Consider the following 23944-nt stretch of genomic DNA (forward strand, 5'->3'; position numbering starts at 1 on the left):
AAACTACCTTTCAAATAATATAAATTTTAATTAACCAGAATATAACAATGCGCGCTACGCACGCGTCTTCTTTTTTTCACAGCGATTCTTTTACAAATTTAATGAATATTTAAATTAATTAAACAATGAAACAATTATTAAATTAACAGATTTACGAGCAGTCGGAAAGGCGGAAAACAGGCTTCAAATTAGATAATATGCCAATTTTAATAATGAAACGATTGCATGACTAGATGACTCGCGCGAATATCTCTGTAATCTCAATCGCATCCTCCCTTTCATCTCCAATTTTAATAAAAATAGCATCCATTATATTAAAAGATTTTTCTAGTCAGATTCTATTTATCTTTCCATTTATATTATATAACATATCTTTATCAATAAATCTTTTTTAACGGTGAAAAATAAAGAAATTGCACTTGTAGACCAAGCTAATTATTGTTTTGAAGGCAAATAAGTTTTAATATAGCAGTCATACCGTTCGAAGACTGCGTGCTATGAATGGCGTTCGAACGAGCTCGAGATCGATGAGGAATCTTGCCGCTTCCAAATTTAGCTCGCGCCGCGCGCAATCTTCCGCCGATAGAGACGTCCCCCGCGCATATCGCTGTCGAATGATTGTCTAACCGCCGCGATACCGGTCTAACCGCCGCCTTCTATCCTCCTTCGACTTGCCGTTCTGCCTCGAAACGGCCGCTCGACAAAGTACCGACTAAACGCATTCATCGTGGCTAAGTCGAACTAAATCAAGAGATTACAACACGCGTTTGACTTGTTGCGAACGGAGATGGAGAATGCTGCATCTCTTTGTCCCATTCTTTTTGCTTACCTCTCCACCCTCTGTTGCACCACCCCGCCGTCCTTTTATTTCGAATCGCGCGATCCTCTCTCACCGCAGACTCTCGCGCAGCACGCAAGTCCGTTTTTATTTACGGCATCGAAACTCCTCCTTTTTGCATATTTATTATCTTACCCCAGCTTGGAGCCGGATTTTGTATGTACTATGTGGTCGGCCACGTACTCTCTATCCTTCTCGGCGCGATATCTTTCTTCTCAAAGAAAAAGAAAGATTGAGGAGAAGAAGTAGATTGGCCAGAGAGATCCTGTACACGCGCGATTGTTCTGTTTTTTTCAGTTTGATTTTTTTTGTGTCGATATAATTTTTTATTTCTTTATGCGAATACAGGTGTCACGTATTTATATTCGTTTAATGAGGAAAGATGTAGCAATGGCAAAATGTGGCGTCGAAACTTTTAGATGTATTAAATGGAATAAAAACCACACGTATCCCTCAGTAACAAAATGCTACCTACTAAATCCCCGGGTTCTGGGATGTTTTCTCTTCGAGAAAATCCGAGTTTATCTAGCTTTTCCATACTATTCCAGAAGGCGATATAAATTACTCGCCGCTTTTCGTATCTCTTGAATTTTTCGACCGACGCTTTTATCAGCGAGCGAAACTGGAGGCGAAATACGGATCTCTCTTCGTAACTCTCGGTCGTAGAATTGTTTCGAGGATAAAGTTCGGTGGAAGACCAATGTGACTCCGCTGAAATAAATAGCGGCGATATCGTAGCCGTCGGTAGTTTGTTCGACAGTGCCGATGCAGTTTTATCGTCGATCTTTCTCCCTCGGTCTCGGAATACTCTGCCTTTTTTACGCGCACTTTTACACATTCGATCGGCTTTTTCCTTTTCAAGACTCGATAATGACTATGCTAAATTGTACTCGCAAATTTATATATGCGGCAAGTGATTTATGCGGAAGAAAAATTGTTTTTTTTTTTTTTTTTTCAAATATTTCAGAATTCGTAAAAACGAAAGTCGAATCGAGAATATCTTCCGTAAAACACAATTTTTATTTCATTTAATATTTCTTATTCGTATTATTAATAACATTTTTTATTTTAATAAAATCGAAAATTACGATATAAATATTGAGGACATGTAATCAATTGATTATAGGTTGTTCCACTGTCGCCTGATGATTCCCAGACTTCCTTTTCCTCTCAGATTGCATCATCGCATTCACAATACTCATTTGCAAAAAATTTGGTTAATTACGATCAGGCGCGCATTAATTATCAGGATATGACGGTCGTGCGACATTTTGTACACTTCCGACTCTAATCATGTAACATGCATCTTCGTCACATCGCGAAAGAAAAACTGCGTGAGAAAAGTTAATGCAACGGACGCATCTAAAACAAAAGACGATTCTAATGCATTTCGATGTGTAAATGCCATTTATGCTGCGAAATTGATACGAATACATTAAAATATATATAATTAATAAAAGTGCCGCAACGCTGCGCGATTCGGAATCAATTTAACGTGAAATTCCATTAACAATCGGAATTATTCGATATTTATTTGTTTATTAAATTCGAATAGAATGAATAAATTATATTAAAAATGCGAAAGATTTAAAGAATATGCGACGCTGAATATATTAAAGAATAATATTGTCCGTAAGTGTCGCAACGATTTATAATTGCTATCGTTTTGATTCCTGCCTCACGGAATAATATCTTATCGAATAAGTTGAGCGAGCCAGCATGCGTTGTGTTAACCACTGTCTCATAACTAACCAACTTCAAAATTTGCGGGACACAATATTTGGCGCATGTTTAGTTTATATCGCGCTCGGAGCAAGACGAGTCGATTAACGCACGGCCTTGATGTTTGTTATTACAGTGTGTAGTGCGTTATTGTTTACTTAAGGTTGCCTCTATCATTCCTGCGGCAAGGCTTAGCAAGTGGTTGGCGTGAGCCGCTTCCATGTGTCATCGTATTATTCCCCGAGACGTGATCATTCTCTACGTACGCTTTGTAATCGTCAATTCACATAATTAATTTATTTCCGCGGTACGTAAGGTCAAGGCAATGAGTATTTATCGTCAGACGTATTTTGCATAATTCATGTATACTAAATTAAAATCTAAACAATAAGGAACATGGATAAATTATTACAGGATATTACTGGAATAGTAATGTTCATTAGTAAGTTTCTTAAGGCAGCTTGGTTATGTATCTCGTATCGTGCTATTTATTTTTTGCCGATTTACATACAATTTATCTATTTTCGGAGTGCGGAACGAACGCGGATGGCGGAGTGAGTCCGCTGATGAGAAGCCGCGTGATACATGGATGGCTTTTTAGAAACTGCTTTAAAATTTTGCGAAGCCGAATATTCGGCGTACATTTGTTGACGCCGTGTATCAATCTTTCAAGGCAAAATTCAGTTGATGACTTCGACTTTGTTATGAAGTGTAGTGCGCTATTGTTTATTGTAAGATCGTATTTATATGGTAATGTTTGAGCTGGCAGGTAGCATAAGTCGCTCCGCGTGCGTCGTCACATTACTTGAGATTGCAAGTACTGAAGAATATCAAATGCAATAATCTTTTACGAACGGCCATTACCGTTGATTAATTTCTGCGATTAACGATTCGTAAGCGTTCCTATTTATTATCAAAAGCTATTTATCGATACATTTTATGAAGCATGAAGCAGAAATCAAAGCGGTAGAGAGGGTAAAAATTATAAATCGTTGCGATAATCACGGTCAATAGTTATTTCTTTAAAGTACACCTTGCATCGCGTGGTCTTTGAATTTCTCGCGATTCAAATATAAATTAATTTAATTACATGTAATTTATTTATTAATTTCGAGTTTAACAAGTGGATTAACGGTCATTAACGGAATGTAACGGTTACATAACGGATTGATTCCGAATTAAACAGTTTGCGTTTCGCTCATATCAATTAAATATAATTAATTATATGTATTTTAATACATTTGTGTTTTGATCTCACAACGCTTGTATCGTACGATGCATCGGTGATTCGTTAAAAGTCTCTTCTGTTGCAGATTTATTGCGCATTTTTCACGCAATTCTTTCCTCACAATGTGACAGAATATACGCTATGTGATTAAAGCCTGGAGTACCGTACAAAATCGCATGATGATTGTTTTTTGATAATTAGTGTACAATTTACCGTTCTTTCGCGAGCGAGTGTTATGTGAATGTCGTGAACGAACAACTGCGAAAATAATCTATTTCCAATCAACGTTTAAGTGCGATATCTTTATTCCTAGTCGAAAAGCTCGATATATCGTTTTTGAATGAAATCAAACTTCAGTCTTTATATGCAAATTTGATAGCAATTTATTTACAGATTAAATTGCTGAGTGTTTAGCGCATTTCGGAGAATAAAGATTAAAGAAGTGAAATTTGTAGCATGTGGCAGCTATTTTTCAGTTTTACTTTTATCACTTATGATTCTTAAGGTCGTTATCAAAGTTTGATAATTAAAGAGGCGGTAGTAATTACACAGTTCATTGAGTTGTGAAAATCAATAACTGACAATTTGATACGTGTTTAAGCACAGGCACGTACCTAAATGCATGTAATATCATCGATCAACTTTAATCGCTTACATGACCCGTGAAGCTGTTACGTCCTCGACATTTTCATATCAAGATTTATGACTTTAATTAATCTCCAAAATTCGTCGTTAAAGTGTTGCACAATAATTATGAGACATGATGCGTATTAAAATTATAACGTTCGCAACGAAAATAAATGCAGATCGGATTCAATTTTCGAGATGTTGCCTGTTACTTTAAATATGTGTCGTGACTACACACGTATTTTTACGACATTACAACTTCTCGACGATAATTTGCTACGAGGTTCTTCACTTTTCTTCTGAAATACTATATACTTAAACAATTATGATATTATTTGAAACTTGCGGGTCAATTTTAACGCTTGAATAAACCTGCCTTGGTATCTAGAACAATCCTGTTGCATGCGTAACACCTCGGAACCAGTTTTTCCGCGGACAACGGTGAATCTGGATTATGCCACTCGAATCGAGTGAATTGCGTTTTGCACATCCCGCAAGCTTTGAATTATCTCAGCAAATTAATTCTAGCGAAGAACTACGCTTAATTGGCCGACGAAATTTCGCGCGAGTCGCCGTGTATCTCGCGAACCGGTTAAACCGTAAAGTTCGGGCCACATTACGTTTATTTAGAAACGGGAATGTGTTTTTAATTTTATACCGTGTTTTGGAGATCCGGTAATTCGGTCGAGCGTTATTTTGAGGCAGGTACCGTTCCCCGTTTCCATTATCTCGATGGACGAAACACGCAAACAATGAAACGCAAACTGCCATTTTTGGCGGAGATTAATTAATTAGTTAATTAATTAACGCACCCGTCGTGTTGATTTCATAACTCTCATAATACTGGAATCGCATGGCGATAATTAAATTGGTTACATGAGAAATTGTGTAACTCGCTTCTCGAACAGAAAATTGGAGGAAATTATATACTATCGTTTACATGGGACAGTCATATGTAAATTACATATATATATATATATATATTATGTAAAAAATTTATTGCTCTATAATCTCTTGTTTGAATTTAAAAGATTTAAAATTGGAAATGTTGCATATTAATCATTTTTCGTTTTTACGTGATTTTCTCTGGTTTTCCACGTAGGTTCTAATTGCATAGTGATGTATTGTATAAATAATGGATGTGTGCCGTTATCGATTTCATCGGTGATGAAATCTATATTTTTAGTCGACCTATCATTTTACGCTCGTATGTACCGAACGAAAGCGCAACTCGACGCATGTTTTGCAAATAGCCACGTTACGCGGGACGACTTTTTGCGGGGGATATATATTTTTTTTTTTTTTACCTTCTGGGCGAACAATCAAATTCGCATTTCGTTCGCTGCTCGTCACGTGCTATTGCATCCCGGCGAAGAAGTTGTAAACCCCGTTGGTCACGTCGATTAAAACGATATTTCTCTTTCGTTGCCGTGTATGTGTGTTACGTGAATGCGCGTACGTGTATATGGGCACAGAAATACGGGAGCGAAAAAGAGGGCAATTTATGAAACGTATAAAAAGCTGTTCGAAGAAGTCGAATTGGTCCACAGCCGAATCGCTGCGATAATAATGGCATTATCTGAGACGTACGAACGCACTGCGCCAAAGAACCGGAATGTATACATCGCGAACTGTAACCAATTAATCCTTCATCTGCATTGCCCGTGGTCTTCGAGGATATTTCCTTTTTGCGCACGACGGCGGTCCGTCATGCTTGGTCGATGAACCATGGATGCACGGATTCAGGATAACATCGTAATGCGTCTTAACCACGGGTTCTTTCGGTACAGAGCATATTTAATAACCCTTTACAAGTTTGCCGAATTTTTATTTGGCAAGAAGAAGATACTCATTTTTCACATGCTTTTTTTTAACAATCACTTTGCCGATCTTCCCGCAGAGATATCAGTCTGAACGTTTAGAAAGATTGTTCAAACGTGATAGGGCAATGCTTAATTTTTTTTTTTTTTTTTTTACGAATTATTCAAAGTACAAATAAATTTTTTCCTTTAATATTGCAAAATTCGATCTCGGAGAAAGGAAAAAGAAGTACGACGTATTAAGATTGTAGATTTTACATGCAGAACGTAAAATGGATTAGATGTACGTAACAAGCGTTCGCTGCGCCTGTGTCTCGCCGTTGAAATATCGAACGGGTTTGCGTCTCGTTGCGGTCGGACGACGAAGATGACCGGGCGTGATCTACGGGAAAAAGAACGGAAAGAAGCGCGCGCGGCGCGATCGCAAGGGCCGGACTAACGGTAACGCACCGTGATACGAAGGATGCTGCAAGAAGCGATTCATTTCCTCGAGACATTTTTTGGTCGCATATATTGGCTCTACGCATACTGAATCCGTACTTGAGGCTCCGCCTTAATTTCTATCGCGAGATTGATGTAATATTAGAACGGCTTGTTTCAGAACCGGAGTCAATTTCCTTCTAAACGACTTTTAGGAATTAAGAGGCAGGTGTACCGTAGGTAATACACAGGTCATAATGTTTAATTTACTCGAAACCGCAGTTAAACAAAAAATAAAGAAAAAGAAAGAAAAGAGCAAAAAGAAATAAATAAAAAAGTGAATATTAAATACAAATATAATAACACAGTTTATTTGACTGGAATTCCTTTTTGCACATCGAAATGTGGCCTTTGCATGTGCACTGAAGCGTTTCTGAGTCGAAACTAATGAAATAATTGCTTACGTCCGCCCTAGAGTACTATTTATTAATTACGATTTCTTGCGTTATTATACATGCATCAATATCTCGCGAATCTTTCATCCCGGGCGTAACTCGTACTTGCGAGTACACACGAGTCTCGAGTATTTAAACTGGCTTTGCGAGAAAGAGCGAGGAGGTAGAAAATGGCTCCAACGACCTCTTAACACACCATTCGCTCCTCTGCGCGAGGCTTCTATTTAAAGGTTTATTATGCCAATTAAATCCGCTTCATATACGGAGAGTTCAAGTGCTCGCCGCGGATGCGAAGGTTATCCTGGAATCTCCATCCTGCCGTTTCTTCTGCGCGCACCCCCTTTCCTGTGTTCCCGTATTTCTGTTATTAGATCGCGTACATTCATAAAGTTATGCCCAGTGGCGTCTTCGAGCGTGGATAAACGCGCAACCAGCCTGGAATCTGGGGCCTCATTACCATAGCCCCACTGAACGATATGAAGACATTTCACTCTTAATATCTTGACTGTTATTTTATTATTATTACATTCCAAAATTTAGAGCGCGATATTAAGAACCTCTTCTGACTATTTTTCATTTATAATTATATCGCAATTAACTCTCGTAAGTTACACGTATAAGTTAGTAGAAGAAATGCGAGAGTATAAAACACGAGAAAACAATAGGATTTGGAGAATATGCCTAGGAAAATCTCGGAAACGCGAAAACTATTAGAACAGTTTAGCATTAATCTATTGTATCACTGTAAAAAAAATGAAAATACAATAACCGGAGATTACTTTGAAAGAACTGTTATTTGATGTGATTGTTCGATTAAATAACCGTTTGTTTAAATTATCGCTTCTGATTGAGTTACATACTTAAATTAGAAAAGATACGTAAAGTAAAACGTTACGAAACCGCAATCGAGGAATCTGATATATCTTTTTGCTAGGCTATTTTATATATTTCTTTTTGTTGAAAACTGCGGGGTTCTTTATTAGCTCTCTATTTCTGCACAAGTTTCGAGTTTGCCTCTGGTGATGAATGCGGAGAGGATCGTTGAAGAATTTTGACTCGCGTGCCTTGAAAAAAAATCGTGAGGCTATCTCTCACGCTCGCGATGTTAGTTCTGCCGCGGATGGGAGAAAGAGAAGTGGTTCTTCTCGTGGTTTCGTTTTATTCATTCTATAATTCAAATATTTGCGCAGTTTCTGCATTCGACGAGAAAACGTTTATTAGCGTGTACCTAAATATACCCTAATTTACATGTCATAATTAAGACCATTATCGCCCTGCAAAGTTGGTATGCAAAATTTTCAGTTATCCTTCCTGCGCGGAGCGTTTTTTCTGTTCTGCTCTTGCGTGCACGCGCAAATCTTGTATACAAATTAATAGCCCGATGTTCTCCCGGGCTACGAACGAGCGAAAATTGCGACCGAAGATAATTTCTTCGAACTCCTTCCATTTACTCGTAAACTGCTCAAATTATGCGGCCGCATAAAATTTTGCTCTTCACGAGACTCTGCGCTTAATTTCCATGTATATTAAAGTATTGTTAGGCATTTCTAAACGTTTTTAGTTTTTTTTACCATCGTTACATGTCAATAACATAGCTAATGCTTGCATAGAATTTTAATGCGTATATTTGTGATTTTGAAAATATTTTTGTCTTATTTGTCATATTCCAATAGTTATTGAATCACAAAAGCATTTTACGATTCATTTGATAAAAATTGGCGAGTTCGCATCTTGATTTCCTTTATTACAATTAAAGAGATTTTCTTCTTTCGATTTATCTTTATTCGCTAGTCTTTTTAAGCTTACAGTTACACTATTAAAAATTTGTAGTAGAATTTAATGTAATGTAAAAGTGCACTTTAATTATTGGATACTTAAAATTTAATGTTTAACTTAAAAATTCTTTGAATTTTCATGACATTTTTAACAGTCTAGAGAGTACGCAGTCCAACCAAGGTTAATGTATCTCTGTCGTTATTAATTATGCAGGTAGCAGTTAAAATGAAAAATGGCGTCCTATTTTTATTTTGTTTACCCGACAATTACACTTGCTCGTGGTGTCTTATCTAATCTTTATTCCGACTTTATGCGAGACCTCATATAGAGGAGTCGGTCCCTATGTACATATTATACCGAAGGATCTCTGCAAGAGATTATCCCGCGGGAAATGGTAGGGCGCGCGCTCGAAATTAATCATTATTATTCTACGAGTAGAGTCGTCGCGTACTACCTGGATACCCGTATGAAGATAGATACTAGTAAAGATCCTTGAGACTAATAGGATGATTCGCACAGATATGACGCAATTTGACGCAGGTGCCTGAGGTCATGACGTATAAAAAAAATCTATTTGCATGTATATATTTTTTTTACGATTCTGTAGGTATATATGATATTTTATATAGAAAGAAGAACATTCGTTTTCCGTGCTCATTATCGCGGATAGTTTGCACAAGGTGCTTGGAAATGAACGGTACAAATGGCCGCGAGATGACGGCGGCGCGCGTCTCGCTAAGGAGATAATATTTTATTCGTTACGAGGTTCGCGTAGCTAACGCGAGACCAGAGATCCGTTCGCGACAAACGGTCAATAAAAAGCGTGATTAAACCGAAAAGCAATTACGTTTTATGGGCGTGCGTCTGCTACCGATGGCGAGAGTTAGGAGAAGAATGAGGAGATGGGGTACGACAGACACAAAGACGATGAAGAGAGAAGGCGTCAAGTAAGAGTGAAGTGAACTCTAGCTAATTACTTTAAAGCAATTATTCTCTGTTGGCGCCGCTCCAAGCGGTCGCTATAACGGTTACTGTAGAGCAGCATGATTTCGTTTGAGCATCCTTTAGGGATTTACGCGATCGCTATCGCGTTTTATAACAGTTACTATTCTTAGCAAATTCATTGTGGAATAAAGACGAAATCTCACTCTTGAAATAAGAATCTTTATCTTCGTTGTGCATTGATATCGTTTAATTGATTTAACGAGTGTCGCCTTTGAAATGTAGAAAATTACAATAATTTAATTTTTCATTATTTCTTTCAGTTTTTGAGACACGCAAGTATTAGGAAAGTTAAGGAAAAAGTTCCAAATCTTACGAACTCAAAAGCAAAGAATTTATTTGAGCTCGAGTTGAGAATTTATCATTTGTAATATCAATTGTATTTTACTTGTCATTGCTGATATTTCTCTCTCTCTCTCTTTCTCTCGTTCCTCGTCTTTGATCGACTTTTAATATTACTTACAGTCGCCAGTGATAAAAGTAGAAAATAATTCCAAATTTAGTCTACCAACTGGCAAATGTTTATTGAAACTTTTTCACGTTTCGACCTAAAGTCCTTTTCGAGTGAATCAGATAACATTACATTTACAAAATTTATTTACTGTAATGTTTCCACTCTCCAAAAAAAAAGAAATGTATAAATTAATAAAGCCTGGTCCCGATATTGAAATATAATAAAGTAAATTACTTGTCAAAATCCCATGTATTTTCGTAGAACGAAGGTTTACGACTGAATAAATTTTCTGGAAAAAACTCATGGACGATCATGTTTCCTAATTAAACGATTCAATGTAAAATATTATTTAACTGACCTGAATTTTAAATCGAAGAAGTCTCAATAAATATTTGCCAGTTGGTCGAGCAAATTTGGAATTATTTGATCGACTTGATTAGCGCTGTCGCCGAACGCAACATCTATGCGAAAGTAAGAGTCTTTGATTGACTAATTTCTTCCTCCGACAGCCGCGTATAACGAAGCGGATTGATATTCCGTTTCAGCGCGCGTACTGCAACGAAGCTTCATATCGCTATCCAATTAATTAGCCGGGTCGACGGCGACGGACAACAATCGGCGTATTAGTGTCGACGATGGTAACCGGCCGGGCGTTTCGACGTCCACCATTGTTGCTGGTACCCTATATTGTTAGTAGCCGTAGGGCATTGGGGTTGCAATATTGTGACTGGTGGAGGTGGTGGCGGTGGACGTTTCGTCGTCGTTCGGCGGGGTATACCAATCGATATCTCTCGCGCATTCTCCGCGTAATGGATAATTTATCGCGGCATTCGGCGGCGATTCCGCGACCAAATCGCTCAGGCAGCGGAGCCCACAGCCCGGGCAACGGCCGGAATATAAATGGTGGCGCGATTGCCATGTAAAATGCATACCTGACGCGGTTTTCGGCCGAAACGTTGTGCCGCGGTGTTTAAATGAGATCGTTAATAAACGATGCGCTTTATTGTGATTTACGGCGTTTGCTCGCGTTGCTTTCTCCGCGAGGGCTAACGACGCGCGCGTATCATTCACCGTTTATGTGTACGTAACGGCGTATACGCGTATGAATAAATTATACCTATCAGAGAAATAAATCCCACCGGACGCACGGCAACGAGACAGACACCTGTCGTGACGATCCCTCGCTCGTTCCTCTTTCGCGGGATCCGTTTCCCGCTGGGTGAACTTATATTTCACCGTGCGCGCGGCTCGGCGGGGTGCACGTCCCGAATTTCATCTCGCAGCCGACGTAAAACGTTTCGGACGTCCGCGAAATCTCGTGTTGCCTTTTTAATACTTCATATTAGCCCCGCAGGACCACGCCGACCACGCTCTCCCCGGTCGGCGCGGCGTCGTGAGCCTCGATTATTTTCTTTTGGGTTATTAATAATACGGTGAAGTTCATTTAAATGTCTTGCGCTGTGAGAATTTAGCAACGCAATAGTAATGCATAATATTTTATTAACGTAATACTTGTTGTTAGTAATAAATAAATAATACAATAAATTTCGATAGCCCTGACAATGTCCGTAACAATTTTACTGAGGTTTTGTTATACACATATAAATGTAATATTATACTTTAGTCAATTATTTATTTTAAGAAATTGCAAGAAAATCTATTTGTTAATGTGTTTTTTCGATTACGTGGAGAGATTACAATGAATTTTGCCCACTGGCGAAACTCGGTGAGATAAGTGCAAAAATTTGAATAACAAAAGAACTTGTATGTATTCAATCATGCTTGTGTTTTGGAGATCCGCATCTTTGTTCTTGATATTCGAAACCCTTTCCTTGCTATCTTTCACATTTCCTGCATAAAGACAGAAGAACCTCCGGCGAGGATATAGTCGAGTGTCGGGCTACATATTCAAACATTTATGGTCGAGATATTACGAGAGTCGACGGTCTCGCGGGAACCACCACGCGGTCGGACTTCACCCTCGCTGCATCACCCGCAGACTCGAGATAACATTTTCTCGACTGTCATCCCTTCCCTCGGCACGAACTCTAAGGGGTCTGTCGCAGACGAGAAGGACATTGTGTACCCGTTGTCCCTCGACGACGCTGGCACGGTAATGGCTGTTCTCCATTCCCGCGAGAGGACGGATCTTTAATTTCCGCGATATTAGGGAAGAACACTTGGTTTCCCTAGAGTGTCGTAGTCGCCACCGAAAGTGCGCCCCTACGCTAATCTACCGTGAAATGAATTGTGCCGCGAACGTTCGCCAAATGGCTCGTCAAAGGTCAATATGGTCAAATGGTTTAGCTAATAAATTAACCAACGTTCGTATTCCTTTCGATATCTGTTTAAAGGCACATCGAAACTTTCACATTTTATCCTTGAAATCCTGTATTTGTGGTTATGTAATTGGATTACTTTTTATTTTCCAAAAAGATGAGGTCAACTAGTAGAACCTAACCACCTAACCACACTGAAGAGAGAGTTTGGTAATTTAGTAATAATAATCAAGCTTGTATGATAGTTTACCAAGTTGTAAAATAATTTTAATTAAATGTTTAATTAATATACAACTAAATATTTAGTAACATTTATTAACCAACTTTGCAGGGTACTACACCGAGAAAAAATGCTACAATATGAATTAAAACGTAGTTTGATTCAATTAAACGTCGAACACGGGCTGTCACTAATATATGTAGTTGATTTAATTAAATTTTATTCATTCTACTATTTTATTATTGGTTTTAATCTTTTCGTTTCATTAATACTGTTGTTGAATTAACAAAATATATTTTCAATTAGACTAAGGCTGTTGATTCAACAGCATTTTTTTTCTCTGTGTATTAAAATAATTACTTAAATACTATTCAATATTATTATATTAACTAAACATTAAATCGACAATTTTTTTCACTAGTTTTATTATCATGAAACTCTTTTTTTCAGCTCCGATCGATAAATAACAGATTTGTCTTTTAAAATACTTGAGGCTAGAAATAAAAATGTAACATGAAATTCTGATGTATTTCTACTTCACATGGTACGAGTCTCCTGGTTTTGACATTTTCTTCTCTTTTTTTCTCCTTTTTCTCGGCTCCTTTTTTTTCGTCTCTCGTCGACAGCTTTCGACAGCTGCTTTTTCGACAGCTGCTTGGCGTCTACGACATCGTCTCCACTCGTATAACATAGGCGACAATTTACTTTGCCATCTCGTCGCGCCGGAGGCGAGTTTTCTTCCGATTCACCGATTTGAGCCCTACGGAAGGTTGACATTTCTCGCCTCGATTCATTCTCGGCATTCTGTATCGAGTGCATCGACGCCGATGTTGTGCATCTCGCAGGATCTTCCGTACTCCTCCAGTTTCCAATTTACCTTCCGTTCCCCGTCGACGCGGCGGCAGAAATATCTCAGGAATGCGCCCGACGACGCGTCTCTGAAAATCGAAAAGCGAGTACCACTTCTCGTCGTTTCTATTAGTTCAGTCATCGGCAGTGTAAACAGACTCTCTTTTTGCTTCTTCTTTTTGGCTGTACTTCGACCGATGGATTTCTCTCTCTCTTTCTCTCCCCCTCTTTTCGCTTTTCTTTCTTCAGAAACGAAGATGGGAGGAGGGAAAAAGGAAAAAGATTCGTGTAGCTCGTGACAATGTCAATGTTTGCGTCGTTGCAACGAGGTACTCTTGGTGTAGTTAAAGCCGAGAGTCTGCGGGTTACAAAGGAAGCACAGATACACGTTGAAGATCTGCTCGTTCTGCCCGGATATATTACTTCAATAAACTTTTATTAAGCTTGATCCTAAGAGAAGCTGTTTATCTTTCAGGCAGCTTATGATACTTTCTTTTGTCTTCTCTTTGTCTGAGTAATAAACAGAAGAAACAATAATGAAAAAATAATTTCAGTCGAAAATAATTTGGTCTTATTTTTTTCTGTAGGTTCGAATCGAGCCAAAACAAAAAAAAAAATGATCAGGGGAAAAAATTCTGGCTGTATTTGAAGAGTTTGCAGGAACACTTAACTAAGTAATATAATTTGTAAGATCCACTTTAGATACGACTTTATAAGTGGAGCACTTACAAGTCTTGAACTTAATCTTCAAATATAAAGTCTTATCTAAAGTGAATCTAGCAAATTATGGTTTTATCCATTCTTCCTTTTGAACCCTTCATTTATAAGCTGGCAATAATTTCAAGTCCAACGAATTCGTCGTGTACGTCGCTAGGTGGCAAATTGCAGCGGTTACATTAATTCGCGAAAATCCCAACGCGATTTACTCCAGGCCGCCTATTTGTTCCCGTAACAGGTCCGGAGAACCTAATAAGAGCTGAAGAGATAACCGGCTGCTGTCACGAGCGTTCTTATACGTGGAAGTAGTTTATGGGCGCACGAAGGGGTAAAGCAATCCGATTTGGGAGCGCTATTGCGAACGCATGGCGGGGTCGCAGACCGCCGCCGTTGGTTACATTTATAAATGTGATTCTCCGTAATATATCGCCCGTGTAACCCGGCTCACTCTAATTTCATCGAGGTAAAATGGCCAATAAAATCAGGATAAAGCAATAAGCCTCTTTCCCCTTTTTCTCTCTGCCGCGTGACCGATGGTGGCAGAACCTTTTCGTTTTCAGCTTTAATCCATTTTAATTTTTGTATTTTCTACCGCCATTATTTTTCTCTTTGACTTTTCAGTTTCTAACGGCGCTCCGGCGAGCGTAACGTGCTAGCGATTTTCACGGATTCTCTCCTCGAGAAATTCATTCCGAGGAAAACTTGACCAACGACTCGTTATCTATTTCACGGTAGTTGCCGGTGGTGTACGTGTAACGAGTTTTCTATGCAAATGAGACTCCGTGTAGTGAATTAGCGTTTATTACGGAGTATATACGGAAGAAGTTTAATTATCGGGATCGCGGTGAAAGGAAATTATCGGTCTATAGGAGAGCTGAGCGCGCGCGCGCTCGCTCACTCGCTCGTCGGACCGAAACCTGAGCGAGACGTTCCATACGCGCGTTATCGACGAATCCATAACTCGCGGACAGAAGTCCGGGATCCGCTCTCGCGAAATTCTATACGCGGGCAGAATGGGCGGTTTAGATGGTATCGTTCGCGATTTACCGCGGCACTTTGGATTCCTCTTTGCCCGGCTCGGTGCTCGTTGACGCGCGTGATGCTCTCCACGACTCCGGCCACGCGGTAACCGTCCAACTGAGTCAATAAAATCGCTGCGACCATCGGCGCGTCGCCTCCCTTATGAGAAAACGTCTTAACCCTCGGCGTAACGCGAGAATTATGCAGAACAGTCGCACACTAAGAGCGAACGCACGTCCGCGCCTGCACCTGTGTGCAAGTCGACGCGTTCTTCCTCCTGCTACTCTTCGTCTCTCTCTCTCTCTCTTTCTTTCTTTCACTCTCTCGACCGGTCAGGTTTGTGGATAATTGAAATGATAACGATTACGATGTAACAGATGTAACGATTATGAAGCAACAGATACACGCCGACCGTTTGCAACCGGCGAGACTGGGTATTTGCCTGATTTATGAGAACGTGTATACCCGATGGGCGTACGACGCACGTAATGTGGTTCTTCGGCTTGATTTATCAGGTATGACTTTCGTGGCTTATGGTAGATATCGATTTCTGATCTCGCGAAGATGTTTCCTCCGCCACACCCCTTCCGCTCGTATTATCATCGTCGTTGTAGCGCTATCGAGAAATAATTTTTTTTTTATCTTCGACACGTTTCTTGTCCCACCGCTTTTTCTACGCGCAAATTAAGTTTATTATAATTACCAGGAATTACCAGGTTATTAGTATAACTGCCACAAGTGGCTTGTTAAGTATTCGTTATCTTATAATGTGTATAGTTTATTCGTATCTGTATAACAGGTCTTTTTGATATATTTCCCATAAAGCGTTCTAACGTTCACAGTCTAGAACGCATAATGGATTTGATTCTATTTCTCCTCTTTCTCAAGTACCGTATTCAACTTGCATATACATTCAATTTCGCTCGTACACGAGCAGCGGCAGCGATGTTATATCAGGCTCGTGAACATTGATATCTATCGAGCGAACTTTTCCGGTCGACGATATATTATTCAGCAGCAACTTTAAGGAAACGTAGTGCAGCTCCCATTTGAATCTGATATGCCACTATCTTTTCGTCCTCGTGCTTTATTTATTCAGTATTTGATCAGAAATAGAGTCCCTTTATCGTAACCCACATGTAGAAGACAGCTCCTCGCGAAGTTTCGAGCGACACACTGGATAACATTACGTTATCCTAAAGTAACAGCGCCTTGTGTACTTAGAGACAGCAGATTTAGACTGAAAAAAAAATCTGAATAAAATGGTCTAACAATATCTTATGTTAGAGAAAGATCAGCGTTAGATCGCTCGCATCGCAAGATTTTGTGCCAGCAGTTCTGAAATGATCCGGACGGCGCTTGACAAGTTGAAAAGGAAAAGAAAGTTGTAATCGACGACATCGTCTTCCTTTTCCATTTAGCAGAAGAGCGTTATTTCGCGTTCGAGCACGCGCGCACGTCCGCGGCTCGCCGGACGCCGCTGCGCCGGACGAACCTGCGAACCTGTCCCCGACGGTTACCAGGTACGTTTCCGCGAGTGTTGCGCATTTACGATGTTGTTACGGGGCGCGGGCCCGCTCGACCGTGTGAAGGCCCGCGTGTCCGTGTGCGCTTAATATGCGCGCGGGCGTAGGGGCCGCGATGCGTGATTCAACGAGGGTTCTCACGAACAGGCCGAGCTCCGTCGGCCGAGGTGCGAGGAACGAGCAGGCCCACGGAGAGGAGAGAAAAAAAAAGGTGACGAGAACCGTGAGCGTGGATGGTGGAAGAGAGCGAAAGGGGGAGAGGAGGGAGAGACGAAGCGAGTGGTGCTACATACGTTTGCGGGAATGTGCAACGGTACACGCCACATCGTTTAGGAATTCACGAATACTTTAAACGGGAGTACATTCCTGGACTTTTTATGTCGTTGTCGCACGCACGGTGCGCTGTAATGAAGGCGGGCATGCTGCGAGCGAGAGGGTAGAGTAAGAAGCGTTGAATTTGAAAAGAACGGGCACACACAGCGGACGAGTTGTCCATTTTGCGATGATGTAACGACGAGGTGACCGCCCGGCGTAAATTGCGGTTTCGAATAAAAAAAAAAGAGAGAGAAAAATCTCTGACGCCGTTTTCATCGGGATAAATTTTCGCGCGACGATCTTGCACGTCGGCTCATTTTCGCTGTCTATATATTTCTGGAATGTTAGGCCCTCCCAACTTTTATATATATATATATATATATACACATATGTATTCAGAACGAATTCTTAGAAGGATACTTACCTTTCTCATCTAGAACGATATCTTATTATAACTTAATTTCGAGTTCGTACCCACGTCACAAGCTTTACCGAAAAGCGAGCGGGCGTGATATCCGCCGGCTATTTATTAACCCCTTGCGGAACGGGAACTACGAATATCATGTCAGCAGGACGAGAATGGAGATCGAAATCTCGTCGACACGTGTATGACATTTGCACACCGGTGCGGCGTGCTGTGGCTCGAGGTGGCTTCGCTTAGCGACCACGACGACGACGACGACGACGACGACGTCGCGTGTGCACGATCTTCTTAGTTTTGCATTCCGTCCACGTACCCCCGCAAGCAATTAGGTTCGTCTTCGGATTCCCCGCATGCTTTTCGCCGACTCGTGCGACGTGCCATCGTACGGACATTAGTGGCGACACCATATTTAGAGACTCTCGAAATTGAATAATACTCGAGATACCGTTGCGAATGTATTCGCGCCGACTATCGCGGTATCATTTTAAAAGGTCTCTTTGGTTTTCAACAAGATTTAAAGAAACGTTTCGTATCTCGGGCAAGAAAAGAAAATGTGCGCGAGAGAATAAATTCACTCGAATTTATTTAAAATTTTTTTTTTTTTTTTAGAAAGAGAAAACATTTTGTTGTTATTAATTATATTTATTAAATTTGTGTCTATACTGAAACAAAATTATTGAGGAGATATATTTTAAGATTTGGGCTTATATTAATAACTAAATGATTCGAAGAATTGATATCTCTTCGGGAATTATTATCTCTTCATATTTCAGATTATTACGCATTGCGTTCTTTTAATATGCTTATGCTTATTTAGTCAGCAAATTGCTGTTAAATAGCGATTACATGAAGAGTGTCGAAAAATAGAAAGTGAGAGAAGATTTACGGCTCTAATATATTCAATAGCTACTTTTGAATATATTATTCCACTTGAAAATCGTAGACAGCGGTAAACAGCTTAAATCGTCACTGAGGATATGTTAATGAACTGAGACAACACATGTACCGAATACTTCGCTGAATTTTAACGAAGCGGCTCACAAATATCTTAAAACTAGCTCTTTATTACCCGAAGGTAATAAGGTCTCGTATTTTTTTTTCTTTTTTTTTCTTTGGAATAAATGAGCTCGCGGTCAATGATATGTATCGGTCATCGTCGAAACAATATTAGATAGAGGCCTCATTATAACCCGTAGCTTCTGTTACGACAATGGCTACTTGGCATTCACGTTATACTGCCGAGCCGATATTGTTCGGTGCGCGCCACTGCCTCTCTCGCGAAGCACCATCCGCATACGTGGGATTCAATTGGAAGATAATGCGTCTTCCGCTGCATCTCGCGCTGCACGCACACGCGCCTGTCTCTCTCTCTTTCTCTCCCTCCCTTTTTGTTTCTCACTCCTTGGAAGGCGCATGTAATGCGCAAAGAGATGCGGCACGTTTCTCTCCGACGAGAAGGAGAATCACGAAGATGGATGTAGATTGAGACGATTACTCAACTACGAAATTCGCTTAGCTATTGATTTTGAAAAGATTTGGTTTTCATTATATAGTATACAATAATAGAAAATCGATATGAAAATCGCGATTGCAAAGGAATTCAAATATCGTCGCCATTCCGATGTCATTCCCTTTAATTACGGTTATAATATCACTAGTTACATAAGCGTTTTAAATGTCTTTGTAACATTATTAACCTTCTATGCAGATAAAATAATTCGTATCTTATCTGCGCATTTATTTATTTTTTTTTCAAAACTAAGAGCACTGCAGTAATTATAACATTTATAATATAGTTACAACAGTTATATATAATTTTTTTTTAACAACTTTACGCATAGTTTCTACAGATATTAAAATAAAAGTCGTTGAATAACTTTTTTACACTTTTGTAAAAGCAATGAAAAACCAAAAGACAATCGACTCAATCATGTGTAGAAAAGGTGCTAAAAAACAACGTGTGTACAGAGGCTTAACTTTAATTTATTTTTTCGTTAAAATGATGTTTTATATATTTTTAAGAATTTTCTTTTAATATATTCAACTATCTTTTTACGAAGAAGGCAATATTATTCAGGTTTCATTAAATAAATTTTAGAAATGATTTATATATATTTTTACATTGAAATATATGTGTGTATGTATTTGATATGTTTAGGCAATCTTGCAAAAGTCCTCGGTATCGGTAGAAATCGAGGTGAGACCGAGACAGCTGGTACCAGACACTAACTGCTTCATCGACTACCTGCTGCAATTGCAGATCATCGCGAGAGCCACTTCCGGCGCGCAGCCAATCTACACTCTCATGGTGCCACTTGTCGGTAAGTGAAAACAAAAGTTCAACATATTATTAGCATGGAAAAAGGATCAGCGGAAGACACATGCGCCGCTTGGCCTCTCTAACCTCGTCCATCATTTTTTTTTTAACCGAAGATCGTCGATTATCTCGAAAGAAGATGGATGGCTAGGGTAATATGGTTTGATCAATATACTCCTTTCCCCTTTCTTCAAAAGTGCGTGAAAAAGTCAACAGAAAAATTTTCATGAGGAATCATTTATCTACATCGGATGAACGAAAATGAAAGAGAATTTTGAGAGATTTGTCGAATATCGTGAACTTAATTCTGTCTCGTCGCCGCATTGTTCCGTTTGTCTCGTGAAAATTCTCCATCTCTCGGAGATTGAAAGCATAGTAGTTACGAAACGATTATTCATTAAATATAAAATCTGAAGTTTTAACAGGATTCTATATAGGTATACATTGAGAGAAATATTTTTTTAATGAAAAAAAAATTTTCTTAAGCCATATATTTTAAGCATATGTTCTGTTTAAGTAAAAATATTTACTTTCAAGTAAATAGACATATTACTTTTAGCGTATAATTTTGTATTTTTACATTTTTTACATTTAAATAATGATTTTATGCAATAAACTAATAATATCATTAAACTTAATTAAATTTTCTTAGATCAAAAAATTTGATTATTATAAATATAAAAATGGTCTAACAGTAAATATTTTCTAGAACTGCAAGGAAAATTTAGTCGAATCAAAATTATTTTCTCTTTTTTTTTTTATATAAATATTTTAATTAAAAAATTTTTAACTTGACTGCCAGTAAATAAGCTGTACCACCGAGTAAATAATTTTTTTGTGTTAAGTAAAATGTTTTTGATGTAAGATATTTTTCCTTTCAGCGTATAGTTTCTTCACAGAGATTATCACACACACACACATAAATTATCTTGAATTTTTTACATTTTTCAAGATATCAGAATACCCCTCATAATTAAAACGGTTATTATAAATAATACTCTAATCAGCCGTATATTGGCACATCGAACGTATCTATAAAGTATCTAAAAACTATACAACGACCGAACACACCTTCACAAGGGTTGTGTCTAGATAATGTCATCGAAGAGAAATGACGCGACCAGTCGGAGGTCGCGCCTCGGGTCAAGCAATCGCCGGTGCGCAAACACAGTCGGAGTCGCCTTGTCTCCGACGACGTTAAGCGAAGCTGCAGAACCGTCGACGATCGCCGATTCGTCGATCCCTAGCGGAGAATAGTTCATTAGGTCATCGTCATTACGCGTCACTTGTCGTAGAACTTTCCTGCCCCCTCGTCCGCGTGAGAATGGATTGTCCCATATATATAGCCCCGATGCGAAACGCTTTATCCGATCGCGGGAGCCGTTTGCCGGATCGAACTCCGACCGATACGGCCATTAACGGCGCTTGCGTCAGCTCCCGGTTCTCGGACGGTCGAGGATGATGACACCAAGGAATGCGAACCACCGTCGATTCCTTCGCTCCAATTAGCGTTGAGCAATTCCTCTCTCGAGCGCCGTCGATCAGTCGGCGCGTATTGTCGGAGTGCGTTTCCTTTAACGGTCCCACATCGAGATACGACCCGAACGAAATCACGGTCCCGAGTCATCGTCCCTCTCAAAGCAGTTAAATCCGTAGCACGCGATGGCATACCGATTAGATAGAGCCGTACATTTTACGTTCCGCTATGGAGAGATAACAGTACTCGCGCTGCTATATAATACCATAAATATTATTTATTGGTTTGATTTCAAAAATTTAATATTGTAACTGAGCTTATATGATATTTTCAGAATAGATTTATTTGGTTTTAGAATTTAATTGAGAATTTTAATGTACGTTTAATTATCGGGATATATTTAGTGTTGAAAGAGAAACCATTGTAATTGATGACTTTCAATCAAATATTTATTCAGGAGGAAGAAACTAAGTACATACACTCGTAAAGAACGAGTGACGCGAAACTTCGACACAAGTTGTTCGTCGATGCTCAATTTAAATCTTATGACACAAGACAAGTCATTGGAATTTGTTATTTATCATTCGCATACTAATTATGATTCGATAAACATTATTCAATGCATAAGAATAGCGGTAATTATACTACCATAAATCATGCAGAATAACAAACAGCTACTGGAGAAATATATTTTTAAATTAATTAGCAGAAACGTCCCGTTAAGTTTAGCTTTCATTAATTCGATTAAAATTTATTTTATTGTATTTCTTAAAATATAATTATGTATAATTACACTGCTTAAGGAGATAATTATCTTCCTTATAAATAAATATTTCTTTCTTTTTTTTTACGAGAATTAAATGTAATTGGTATTATTGAACAGAAGGCTATCGCAGCATAATCGAATCATCAAATCACACGTCCGCGGTTGGACGTGTTTTTACAATACGACAATACAGGATGCTCGTTTCTGTCAATCGGTCGGTGATGATGATGACAACAACGATGACGCATGGCACGACGGAACGACCGGTTCTTTCTTTTTTAATAGTCGCGGTTTATAGACACTCGCTACTCAGCGAAACGCAATCAGCGATAAATTTACAATCTTCCACGGTGCGGCTGACATTTTCACGGTGCTTTATAGTAATGCGTCTGGAGTTACGGCTACGACGACAAGACGGACATTCGGAGCATTTATTGCCTCGAACGCGTATATCTTAACCACTCGAGTCTTCAATCCGAGTCGTGATGTATTCATTTTGTGAATTCTTCGATGTATACGTATTGTATTCGATTTTCAAACGTATAGACAAACGCGAAATTTCCAATAGCGAAATCCCAACAATTTAATTTATTAATTAAAAATATTATATTAAAGCAGTTACGTAAAAAACGTAACGATGTTTTTAAAATATCGAATTGTCAAAGCTTCTTATAAAATAATCGTGAAAGTCGCATGCGACACACTTGCTTTAGCATTCAATCGAAGACAAGGCAAGTGTCAAGGTTCAAGGCCGCTGAAAATCGAAAGGCTCATCCATCATCATCCCTATGTTGCCAATTAACGCTGATCTAATCGTTGATTCAGCAAAGTCGATTCACGGTACCAAACTGGACACAGCATTTTGCGGAAGCTTACGTCACTGTCCGTTCTATTTTGTCACGGATTCTCCGTCGATCTCCTCTGGCAGATGAGCTTCGAATGCCAAAATGTTTGTTAGGCGAGGTCATGGCTGTTGCGATAGGGCAAGGATAAGCGTTTCGCCTCGAGGATTTCGAATGAATTATTGCGATCATCGATTAGTCACGGCTCATCACGTTGGGCATTTTGACTGTTACCTCACTTGTGAAAAATCTCGTTTGAGAGTAAAAAATTGTAGCGGCAGGTGGAGCAATCGGGTACAGCGCCCAACAGAAAAACAAACTCGAAGAAGTTAGAATGTGAATACCTAAGAAATCTAAGAAATAAATCATCAAGGTAGTTTATCATTAAAAAATGGATTGCGAATCGCAGAAAATTAAAATTGATTTTAAAATTGTAGCCCGCGCGCTGTTATACAGGAGTTATTTAAATGTATTTTAGTTGGACGTCGTGCATCAGTTTAAAGATTGATTATTGCACATATCGATGTCTCTCAGCAGCGGAATATTTATCGCGCAGTGATAAATGATGTCTGTAAGCCTAGGTGATAAATAATGCAGTTTCCCCTATTCTCTCGCTTTGCACAGTTATTCTTTCTATTTCCGCCCCTTCTGTCTCGCAAACTTCATCCACTACCGACCGCCCTTGCCAGTTCGTTCGGGTCGGGGGGATCGGGTCTGGGAAGGAGGATAAGGCTGGCAGCCGGTTAATTTATCGAGTCGGGGAAAGTTTGGTGAATCTCCTATTTGCATTTTCCGTAGATTGCTTCTCTGTGCGCGTTTGCGCGGCAATCTGTGGCGAATAAAGTCGATA

At 39.3% G+C, this 23944-nt stretch overlaps 1 protein-coding gene across 6 annotated transcripts in view; it reads left to right on the plus strand.

The window, feature by feature from the left end:
• LOC105205402 (telomerase-binding protein EST1A) overlaps positions 1 to 23944 on the plus strand; it is a 98399-nt gene that overhangs the window by 65808 nt on the left and 8647 nt on the right. For all 6 annotated transcript variants that reach the window (XM_039452139.1, XM_026136885.2, XM_039452140.1 and 3 more), the window contains one exon: positions 19851 to 20013. In XM_039452139.1, coding sequence (XP_039308073.1) covers positions 19851 to 20013 — 163 coding nt within the window. The remainder of the gene's footprint in view (positions 1 to 19850; positions 20014 to 23944) is intronic.

Source organism: Solenopsis invicta, chromosome 7 (assembly GCF_016802725.1).
Source record: "Solenopsis invicta isolate M01_SB chromosome 7, UNIL_Sinv_3.0, whole genome shotgun sequence".
NCBI classification, from domain to species: Eukaryota; Metazoa; Arthropoda; class Insecta; order Hymenoptera; family Formicidae; genus Solenopsis; species Solenopsis invicta.